Source organism: Rhamphochromis sp. 'chilingali' (assembly GCF_963969265.1).
Source record: "Rhamphochromis sp. 'chilingali' genome assembly, chromosome: 22".
Classification (NCBI taxonomy): domain Eukaryota; kingdom Metazoa; phylum Chordata; class Actinopteri; order Cichliformes; family Cichlidae; genus Rhamphochromis; species Rhamphochromis sp. 'chilingali'.
Window position 1 is genome coordinate 26,328,270 of NC_137950.1, and position 11,939 is coordinate 26,340,208.

Consider the following 11,939-nt stretch of genomic DNA (forward strand, 5'->3'; position numbering starts at 1 on the left):
AAAAACTTTAAATATATTGATACATTTCTACCTTGATGTCTTATTTTCACCAAATCTTGCATTAGGTCAGTTTAATTTAGTCCTGTATGAAGAGCTGTGAAAGGTGAGAAAGTTCCATGAGCAACAAGTGAAAGTGTTTAACAGACTGAGCAGAGCAGGAGACAAGGAAGGAATCGAAGTAATCCAGTTACCTAACACAGGTGAGAGCTGAGCTCTTGGTTCAAGCCTGCTATCATAAATGCTACCTGGATATAGCACAGCACACCTGAATCCTCCAACCAGATCACTCTGGATCCTAGAGTCAAGCACACTGATTTAGAGCATTTTACTGACCAAAAACCAAAGCCAAAGTTGGAAGATTTATCTAAGAATATGTTATGTTTTATCTTATCATAATGAATACATCACGCTTTAAGGTGCACAGATTTGGGGGGAAATATGTGACAATTTATTATCAACAGTTTTAACTTTAACTAACAGTTTTAAAGTTTGTATGTTTAGCTCAATAAGGCTAGCTGTTCCTATTTCCCCACCTGCTTCCTCTTCCCTTTGGAACGCCAGGACTGCCATAATGAATTAATTAAATACACCATTAAATAATTAATTAAATGTGGCAATAATTAATTAAAATTGGAATTAATTAATTAAATAAATAGTTATGACACATGTAATTAATTAATTATTGACACATTTAATTAATTATTTATGTATTTCACATTTTAATTAATTATTGACACATTTAATTAATTAATTATTGACACATTTAATTAATTATTTATGTATTTCACATTTTAATTAATTATTGACACATTTAATTAATTATTGACACATTTAATTAATTATTTATGTATTTCACATTTTAATTAATTATTGACATATTTAATTAATTAATTATTGACACATTTAATTAATTATTTATGTATTTCACATTTTAATTAATTATTGACATATTTAATTAATTAATTATTGACACATTTAATTAATTATTTATGTATTTCACATTTTAATTAATTATTGACACATTTAATTAATTATTGACACATTTAATTAATTATTTATGTATTTCACATTTTAATTAATTATTGACACATTTCATTAATTATTGACACATTTAATTAATTATTTAATGATATATTTATTTATTTCATTTTGGCAGTCCTGACGCCTGGCTCTCGTCATGAAATAATTTTATCTGTCAGCCTCACCCATCAAACTCAGGGGGCGGGGTTAACGCTGATCGAGTCAAAACCATTGCTTTGGCCTGGTGGCCATTGTTTCTAGCACACAACAACCGGCATGTGGAAGCTAACAGAACTGAGCTTTGAAAAACCCTGTTTGTGTGTTACCAAATACCGTTTTAATATTTTTTAGCCGAGAATGTAGTGGTTTAATCTTCATGTGTCTGGTCGGTTTGTCAAGATACAGCCTCTTTGCAAAAGTGTTTCGATGATTTCGGAGATGTCTGCCCAGTCTCACGGCAAAGCGTGGGATAGACCCGCTCGCCTCGCAAGCAATCCCACCGACAAAGCGCAGGCCCCGGTACACAGCTGTAGTAACCCCCGCTGACTTCTTTTACTGAGGTTATATTTATCGATGTTTTATTTCCTGATGTTCTTATGTGTCCTACGTGTTTCAGTCGCCAATTCTGAATTATAACTAACATTAAAAACATGTTTAAGGAGGAGAGAGAGCAAATAAATCTGTTTAACATCTGATCTTTGGGTTTTTGTTCAGTAATCAGCGTGACCTGTGTATAAACACATAAAAGAGATAACGTTGGTGTTTCCGTCATGTAGTAACTGCTGGCTTTAACTGTACAAAGGTTGTTCGACACTATGAAACACATACAGACTTCATGATGTTCGGCTAATATTTTTATTGTGAATATTAATCATGCTGACCTCGCTCTGTACACCACGCAGCGAGGTCAGCATATCCACGATATCCTCAGCTCCATGAGTTAACACAAAGTTTCCCAGCTGACTATCTAACTGCCAACTATTCCAGAGACGTGAAAATATACAGCATAAAGAAAAGTGTAAGAGACTCAGCAGCAGATTAGAATAACAGTTATACATTTAATAAATCACCAAATGAATCCAAGAAACGAGCAAACCTGTTCCGACAATTTGAATTTGTATTCCCTCAGCTGCAGACTCGCTGCTGTTTAAATGTTTGAAAAGGAAGATTAGATATAAAAAACGTCAAACATAGACTCAGTCTGCCTTCACATTTGATATGAGGCCAGCACGTATAGTGGCCTCAGCAGGCTATTACTGAAATACACGTGCTATATCATAAACTATGATATAAACAGGGAGGTCCTATTAACATGTTTAGTTTTAAAGGACACCTTCCTGCCTTTAGTCTCATTCATGAGCAGTATTAGTTTTCTTCTAACATCCAGAAGTCTGCACAATGTGTTTCATAGTTTGTAACAAGCCTTTGACAGGTAAACATAACATGACCGAAAAAGAAAAAAAAAAAGAAAAAAAAAAGAGAGAGAGTGTTGACATAAGAAGAGAAAATTCTCTCAATTATGGAGACAGACAAATGGTTCATTTATGTTTGATGTGTGTTTATTCCTCCCTAAATATCGTCGGTGAAGTTCGCCATGCATGTCAGATTTTCCTGCGCATTTTTATACCTCTGCCAACAGAGAGAGAAAAAATCACATTCTAACAGACAGCTGATATTTAGATGATAGTTCAGTCTAACACATGTGCCAGTGAACCATTAAACGTCTGTGAAACTATGCAGTTATGAAACGTAACTTTAACCTCAGCCAAACCGATTTGCTCAGTTGTAAATAAAACAGCGAAGTAAACGTGACCCGACAGACAGAACCTGAGTGAATGAAGTCCAGCGTTTAACCACTGAGAGCTAAAACTCAGCTGAGGTTTGAAAGCTGTGTGCCGGTGATTGGACATCAGCCGCTGATAAAGCTGTTCGCCTATAAAGTGCTCTGTAAGGAAACGAGCTCCAGCAGCTCTGCGCTCGGGGAAAACACTATATTTACTTATCTTGTGCAGAAAAATGCGCTGACATTGCGTTATATCGAGCACCGGCTGCCCAGTTAAACTGTGACTATCACCAGGTAACTAGGCGTGTTTCTTGAATTAGCAGCAGGTGTTAAACAGCTGACAGATGAGGAGGAGGAGGATGCATGCAGGTAAACTGAGGGTCTGCTGAGCTGATCGCTGGTTTCGTGAGAAAAATGTCAGCTCGTTCTTTATGTTACAGAAGCACAGAGACACAAGACCAGGCGGAAAGAGACGATCGTTCGGTGAAAATGAGAATCTGCGAATGCAACATGTGGAACACGGAGAGTGGAATATGTAAACAAACCGGTTAACGTAACCCCCTCGGTGCACTCTGCATGCTAACTGTTAGCAGAGCTAGTGAAATCTCTGAAAACATCTGAGCACTTTTGCAAACATGTTCTATGTTGACAACCTGACCAGACATACGTCGCGACATTCGCGGCTAAAACACTGTTAAAAGTGTAGCTGGTGACAGAAAAACGGGGTATTTTAAAACTACACCACCACCATTGCTGCTTGTGATTTGATCTGCATTCTGGGATACCTGGCTGCCCCAAGTCTACACAAGCAATCGATTTTCTAGGATCGACCTGTTTTGACTTACTTTGCACGGCAACCAATCAAATGTTAGAGAAGCTGCATGAGCAGCGTTAACCCCGCCCCCTGAGTTTGATGGGTGAGGCTGACAGATAAAATTATTTCATGACGAGAGCCAGGCGTCAGGACTGCCAAAATGAAATAAATAAATATATCATTAAATAATTAATTAAATGTGTCAATAATTAATTAAATGTGTCAATAATTAATTAAAATGTGAAATACATAAATAATTAAATGTGTCAATAATTAATTAATTACATGTGTCAATAATTAATTAAAATGTGAAATACATAAATAATTAATTAAATGTGTCAATAATTAATTAATTACATGTGTCATAACTATTTAATTAATTAATTCCAATTTTAATTAATTATTGCCACATTTAATTAATTATTTAATGGTGTATTTAATTAATTCATTATGGCAGTCCTGGCGTTCCATACCTCCCGTGATCGCCCTCTGTGTGTCCGTGTGTGTATATACATATAGTCCCAGTTGAGTCTATATTTGGGTCTTCATTCCTGACATGTTTTTATTGTTGTTCTTATAGCAAAATGATTTTAATTTTGTCTTTTAAATCAAAGTTTTTAAGTTTCACAAAAGGCAGGTTTAGTTGTACAAATATAAATAAAATAACATTATATGTCTTAAATTATTATTTTATTATTTTATTTACAAAGACACAAGAGCGAAAGCAGATTTCTAATTTAACAAGTTTATTTTGTAGCAGATGCAACATTTTAAATTTGTTTGATTAAAAAAGCAGATGTACCTGGTTCCAGATCTTTAAATGTGTGCACATCCTTAGACATCTGTGGCAGTAAATTTATTACTTTGGGTTTGAGGCTGATGGTTTTTTAAGCTTTCATTTGCTGATATTTAATAGGCCAAGAAAATCTTAATTGACATTTTAATCAGCCTGTGCAGACGTAATTATTTGCACGGGCTGGTTTAACAGCTACTGTATGACTATGACTGGATTGATCTGTTAAGGCAGGGGTGGGCAATTCCAGGCCTCGAGGGCCGGTGTCCCTGCAGGTTTTAGATGTGTCCTTGAACCAACACAGCTGATTTAAATGGCTAAATTAGCTCCTCAACATGTCCTGAAGTTCTCCAGAGGCCTGGTAATGAACTAATCATGTGATTCAGGTGCGTTGACCCAAGGTGAGATCTAAAATCTGCAGGACACCGGCCCTCGGGGCCTGGAATTGCCCACCCCTGTGTTAAGGGCTCCTTCTGGCCCTCCCCCTTAATCTAAATACAAACCACACATCAAACAATCCTGCATCAGTTTGGAGTCATTTGATGACACACCTCTTTAGCAATATGAATCTTTAGAAAAACTCTCAGATGGACTGAGGATCTCCAAATATTTAGCCTAATTAATTTTGGGTAATTAGCTGTTTAAGCAACTTAACACATATGTAGCTAATTAAACTGCTAAAACTACTGGAGGTGGGTGAATCTGTGGCTTCTGGGGAATCCCCGTGCAGTTTGCCTTGTTGGTAATCCACTCTTGTGCAGTGTGTGGCACCATGGCCAATACCGTCTGCAAGGAGAGGATTACCTCTTCTTAATTGGTTTTTCAAGAGATGTTTTTAGCTACTTAGAGTAACCTGGACACAGAGTAACTCGATCTGAAGACGGAGAGCACTGACACAATAATATTAATCTTGATTACCACAGAATAACACTTCTATACACTTAATATAAATATATGCCATGGTTTGTTTTACTTAGAATGTTTTATGACTTTCAAGAGCTGCAGAAAAGAAATACTTTTTTTCCAAAGAAAACTCTTCTATTTGTCGTATTTTATGTGTATGTGTTTATGTGTGTTTTATGTATTTGCGTTTAATTTGTGAGTCTGAGAACAAGCTACTAATATTCGTTGTGTTAAAATTTGCATTTTAACACAGACATCACAGTGTCAGTCTGCAGAATCACTGTACAGTTGTGGGAATATAACTTTCATATTTATATTTTTTGACCTGACTGACTTAAAGAAGGTTTCTCGGGTGCAACAAAATGCTTTACAAATCTTTCCAATACACTGTAGTAAGTAATTTTGCCAGTACTGGGATGCTAAGTCAGTGCATTCAATTTGATTTCTGTCTAAATCTATCCAGAAGCAGCCTGCCTTGCTGTTATGTAAGGGCAAGAGAGGATGAGAGTAACTGACCTCAGTACTGAAAGCCTGTGGTGGAAACAGGATGAAAGGATTTGCAGGTTTCTGAGCTTGCTTAGTCAGAAAGGTTCATGCACAATAGTCCGCACTGAGTTTGATTATGATTTCCACTCACATTTTATTTTGGTTTCATGTTCTAGACACAGAAAAATAAAAAACCTCTGTGTATCTCCCATGTTTAGAAGTTATCCTTACAGTGTAAATATCATAGTTGCATACATTTAAACCACTCACACTCCAGTTCATTTAACTCAACTTCCGAACTGCAATAAAACAATAAATAACTCAAAGATGATGAATGGTTATTTGCTGGACTACTGTTTGACCTCATTTGACCCAGAAAACCTAGATAATGCACGCTAATGACGCATGCGCCATTAGCGTGCTGCCTGCTGCAACCTATAATTTCCTTCGGGATTAATAAAGTATTCTGATTCTGATTCTAAAACAATGTGCATGCAGATGGATGAGTGATTTAATGAGCTCACGGGGGAGGGGAATGGTGGTCAACACAACAAGTCAGCCAAGGTGGAGACTTCATGCATCATGCCTGAGGGTGGAGTTAAGATGCACAGATTATGACTGTTATAATCTCTTGTGTGGAATAAAATACTCTTACCAATAGTGTTCAGGACGCTAGTATATACAAGAAAACGTGCAACTTACATCAAAAAGACTAAATGCTGAGCACGTTTTTGGACTCCAAACTCAGAGGGAATTTTTTTTAAAACACAAAACATTACAAAGGGCAGTGAAACAGTTTTAAAGGTAGATTCTTGTCCTGATCACTTCACATCCTTGGTTAACAAGTCCTTTGTTTCACCTGTAAACTACTGAAGTCTGCATAGGGTCTAATCTGGATTAATATACTACTGCCTCAGCACAACGACAAGTAAAGGTTACTTTCATTTTAATCAAATGCTTTTAGTGTTGTTTCATACATATATATATGTATGTGCAGATTAACATATTCCCATGACGCATTCGCTGTCCAGATTAGACCACACATAACTGCTGAATTACACAGAATACTGGTGGTTATATTCTGTGTTTTCCATTAAGATTTAGCCCAAACTTTCACATTGCTTGTCTGGTATTTTCAAATCTATTTTGGAAAAGCAATTTTTAAAAACTCCCACCTGAAATCCACCTCCGACTCTCATCGTCTGTCCTTCCGCGTCTGATTAATCCGACAAAAGTCTCATTTGGCGTTTAATAATCTGTGAAAACTCAGCATTTCGATGAAAAAATAGCGACAAACGTTGAAACAAAAGAAGTCAGACTGCATGCTTTATCCAGAGACAATCACATAATCTCACCCACCGTGCCCTCTCTGCGGCGGGTGACAGCAGCTCCCTCAAATCCAAGGAGGGCCGTGCGTCGCAGGCGGCGCGCACCATGCGCAATGTGTCCTGCCCATTATCCGCATTAGCTGGAATTACACTGAGAGTCTAGGGCTGTAGTGGAGAGTGAATCTAAGCAGGCTCCTCTCTCTGAACACTCGGTTTACTCATTTTTAGGTTGAAGCAGAGATTAAATGGACAAAACCTGAAGCCTCTTCACACAAACTTATTAATACAGTATTTTAGGGGATATTAATGACCTTTATATGTTAATAACTTCCAGGAGAACACCAGAATGTCTTGATATGGCCTTCTTAATTCTTAATAATTCACAATAAACCATGATTTACCATTTCTTTAATATTATATCTTATTTTAATAGATTCAGTTCTGCAGCTTCTGTCGTTTTGTTAATAAAATCTTAAATTTTTTTAATACGGTTCCTTTTTTTCTGCACTCTAAATTACATTGTTGTACTACTGTTTGCCTGATCTTGTGCAGAGGTGCATACTGTTGAAGTGAAAATGAGTAATATGCATCTCTCCCATTTGACCCAGATTAGCATGCTGTAATCTGTAACATGGAGATTAACTCATCAGATCTGTGACCAGTTGTGTTTATTATGGCTGGAGCTGTTTTTATTATGCCACTTGGTCACAACTCCATCTGGCACTGTACTAAACAAAATCTCCTGAAATGTAAACAGAAGCATTATAACCCCAACCAATGGGAATATGTGATTGGTAGTGTCTGTGAAAAAGTTCTGCCCAGATTTGCATGAAAGTGCGAGAAAGATTTTGCCCAATAATTGGACATTTTGCACCATATCATCACAAATGCCCGTCACCCTGAAATAGGAAGAATATCACAAGCGATCCTAGTCCTTCTAAATCCAAAGACTTGACTGATGTATGGTGTGGAGTGTGCTTTTAACCGTGGCAGAAGTATGCTATCTCACACTGTTCTTTGTTCGCACTGTTCCCTCAGTAACAGAAAGTCTTCATAGAAACAACATGAGCCAAAGTAAGCGCTGAAGTCATTTATTAAACACTTAAATAAAGCCATTTGAAGCATTATTTATCCAATAACTCCAGACATCTCCAGGCTGAGGTGTCCGAAAGGTGGACGCTCACTGTGTCACCAATTTATCTCTTTCACTCAAGACTTTCTTTTCAATCTTTAAAGTCTGATTGATGCCAAATTAAAACAAAGACTGCATCCAGTCCATTTACAGTCGTTTGCTGTTCCACTTGGCTCTCGATCTGAAAGTCACCAGTCCCAGTAATGTCCTCTGTAGCTCTACGTGGCCTCCTCTGCTTTAGGAGCTGCCTCTGCGCTTCCATCCGAGCTCTGCTGTTTGATATACTGCTGGAGCAGCTGTGACAGGTGGGCCGGGTGGCGCTGCAGCAGGTAAGCTGTGTGAGAAGTCAGCATGGAGAGCCCGCTCACCACCTCGCCCTGGATGACAGTCATTGACGGCAGTTTGGAGTAGCTCACGATGCCCTGTGCACTCAGCAGCGTGTTGTCTATGCAGGCTCCTGATGAAAGAAGAGCAAAGATCATTACAGATATTTGCAGTGGATTCCTTCCATTTCTGGACTGATCTGAAATCTGTTTTACAGAGACAGGCTTCAGCTGGCAAAATATTATCTGTTTAATTTTACAAACAGTTTTTAACACCGGTTCACAAACTTGGGTTAATAAGCGTGATTTGGTGCAGATTCAGTGTTGGAGGGTTTGAAAACACACTTCCATTTAAGGAAGTGAACATGCAGACAAAGCGAACGTCTGTAGAGGACAGACTGAATTTGGGCCACAGTATCCTTGTGTACACTCACAGTACACTTGGCATTTTCTAGATGAGAGGCAGTAACTGCTTATCCCATCTAACTGGATCCCTAACTTCATCTACCAACCGATTGTGCTCCAAGGTTAGACACAAGCAGGATGTGGAACCTTATCTCAACCCACAGCCCCAAACTGTCACCAGCAGAAGATTGACGAGTTAATTTAGAAGACAATTTAGCTCAACTTTTCCTGAACTCATTTCATGGTTCCCGAGGCATCATAACAATATCCAATGCTAATTATTCCTCGCACGTGGATAAACGTACCCAGTAGTGTCATCTGTGGGCTGCCCCTCAGAGTCGTCAGCATCTCTTTCACCTTCGGCTCTTTGCTAACAAACATAACCGTTGGGCCGACGAACAGAAGACCCATGTTGCAGTAAATGGAGTCACTCAGGAACGACCGCACGACCTGAAAACAAACAACTGTGAATTAGAAGATTAATGATCCTTGATGTGAAATTGTGCAGCAGGATGTTCTTCTATATGAAGGACGCTGTGAGCTAAAAAGCTGCAGACAGAAACAACAACTCAAAGTTTATCGTCTTATGTATCATCAGAAAATGATTTATTGTTGCTGTTATAGTTTATGTAAAGTATAAGGGATGGTCCTGGGTGCCATCAGACAGTGAACAAATTCAGTCGTTACGCTGGGCGTCGACTTGACATTGGTTACACTTTTCAGAAGTTGCACATCAGGTTACGTGGAAGGTTAAGGCGTGGTTAAGTAAGTTATGACATAGATTCGCCACAGAAGTCTAAATCACGCATTAGAAGTATTACAGGACTACTCATCCATGGAGTGTGCAGCTGTCAACATTCAAGAGAATATAATCCACACTTTGTTGTCCTTTCTGACCCTAAAAATGTTACCAAAAACACCGTCTATTACTTAGATTTGGATTAATGAAAGCTGTTTTATTATGTTATTATTCAGAAACATCTCAAACGTATTTGATTCCCGATAAATAGGAAATGTCACAGAATCAACAACGTCAGTCTTACCTTGTTGGGGAAGAACTTGACTGTGATGTTGTGTTTATAAAGTCTGTGCCTGAGAGTCATCATGTCTTCAGCACTGCTGCTGCTGTTCTGGACCACGGCGATCATTTTACAATCCTCAAACAACTTCTTCAACTCCCTCTTCATTAGTAAGGTCAAATCATTATCCTGAAGGAATGAGACGGAAGAGATTGACACTCAGTAAAGCACGAGACCTGCAGACCAAACCAGGAAAAAAAAGACTACTACTTGAACAAAAGGACATAAGTGCATACTTTCAAAATCTGCTTGAAGTAACAAAATAAAAGCCCAATTAATTCTGTAATGTGTAAAATTCTGGTTCCAAAAAATGTTTTTATCATTTACCTACTGAGCAGCAGAAAATATATCGTATTTTACTGTAAAAGATGAAGCTTTCAGGTAAAAATAACCTCATCTTTGAAAATGGTAAGAGTAGCTAAAGTTCTGAATAAGCTTTACATCTATCAGAGTTGTATACACAGTTGTTATGCTACTTTTTAAAAAAGACATCCAAAGCAACAGACAGTACACAAGAGTGCAGGCAGGGTAGCGACATGTGTCGAGGTGACAGAAGCATAGCAGTACAAGTAAAAGGTAAGATTTTAAAGAGGTTAGTGAGACCTGCTATGATGTATGGTTTGGAAACTATAGTACTGACAAAAAGACAGGACGCCAAGTTTAAGATGTAAAGATTTTCATTGGGAATGAGCGGGATGGACAGGATTAGAAATGAGTGCATGGGAAGGACAACTTAGAGGGGTATGGGTAAGAAGGTTTGGACATGTTTAGAGGTGGGATAGTGGATATACTGAACAAAGGATCGTGAAGATGGAGCTGCAAGCAAGAAGAAAAGAGGGAGAGCACAGAGACAATTAGTGAAGGAGGACATGAAGAGGGTTGGTGTGACAGAGGAGAATGCTCTGTCACATCATGGAATAGGGTAGGGTAACCGTGCAAGTTAAAGGTTTCATAATGACCAAGCGAAAAATAAATATGACAATATTGCAAATATTTAAATGAAACCAACTTTTCCAATTACCTTGCAAATTAAATACAAAGTGCAGATGTGGAAGATAAAGTTTATCATGTCCTTAAGCACGTGTACAAACACTGTTGTATATTCCCATTTCTTTTGCAACAGTTATTAAACTGCTCCATCAGCTGCTGACTGCCTGGTAAAAGTTGTTTAGGATGCAATGCCAAATGCCTGTTTTTAAGCAACATATTTCAAAGGTTTTGTAAACCTAAGCCAATCCAAGAAATAAGCACACAATGCTGAGCAGTCCTATATGAAGTGAGACTTGTTCCGATCGTGCAGGCTTTCAGTAAAAGGCTGAACATGCTGGTGTGTTACCTCCTGGACGTGTTTGGTCTGGGACGGGTAAGCGCCTGGAGGAAACTCCCGTGCGGGGGGGATGTACTGAGTAACCGCTAGCAGCTTCTGTTTCTGGATGTGCAGAGGCTTCCTGTGGCGGGTCACAGCCTTGGACCCGTGTCGGACACTCTGTGTGAGGGGAAGCCATCCTGAAAGCCACAAATGTCAGGTAAATGTCTGCTGTACAACCTGTCAGTGAGCGCTGCGGAGCTAACATCGACTAACTGAGCGTAATAACAGCTAAAAACGGAGTCCCCGCTAACGCTACTAACAGTAGCTAGTTGCTGAAAATTAGACAGACTAACCAGAACCGCAATGTTTAAAAAAGAAAAAGTAATGGTATAAGTATAGTACTTTACCATGTTTTGGCAGCAATTTCGAACACAAGGTCGCCGCCATCTTTCACAGGAAAACGTCGTTATTCAGGAAAGTGACGAACGCATGCGTGCTGCGTTTACTGACATGTCGGCAAAAAGAAAACCTTCCTCATATTTAACAAACTTTAAGCGTAAAAAG

General features: G+C 38.5%; 1 protein-coding gene across 1 annotated transcript; it reads right to left on the reverse strand.

Moving 5' to 3' along the window:
• Positions 1 to 8,202: 8,202 nt before the first annotated feature.
• On the reverse strand, positions 8,203 to 11,939 carry mrpl10 (mitochondrial ribosomal protein L10). The gene is made up of 5 exons (XM_080873380.1): positions 11,783 to 11,939; positions 11,403 to 11,572; positions 10,031 to 10,195; positions 9,293 to 9,437; positions 8,203 to 8,716 (listed from the first exon to the last, which is right to left on the reverse strand). Exons 1-5 carry the CDS (start codon positions 11,820 to 11,822, stop codon positions 8,478 to 8,480), a joined length of 759 nt encoding a protein of 252 aa, XP_080729506.1. The 5' UTR covers positions 11,823 to 11,939; the 3' UTR covers positions 8,203 to 8,477.

What these genes read in the sequence shown, in the direction of transcription:
- mrpl10 (XM_080873380.1), bottom strand. Translation starts at nt 11,822, where the DNA reads ATGGCGGCGACCTTGTGTTCGAAATTGCTGCCAAAACATG. An exon ending in AGACCAAACACGTCCAGGAG is followed by an intron (nt 10,196 to 11,402) that starts GTAACACACCAG and finishes TCATTCCTTCAG; the next exon opens with GATAATGATTTGACCTTACT. An exon ending in CCCACAGATGACACTACTGG is followed by an intron (nt 8,717 to 9,292) that starts GTACGTTTATCC and finishes TTCTTTCATCAG; the next exon opens with GAGCCTGCATAGACAACACG.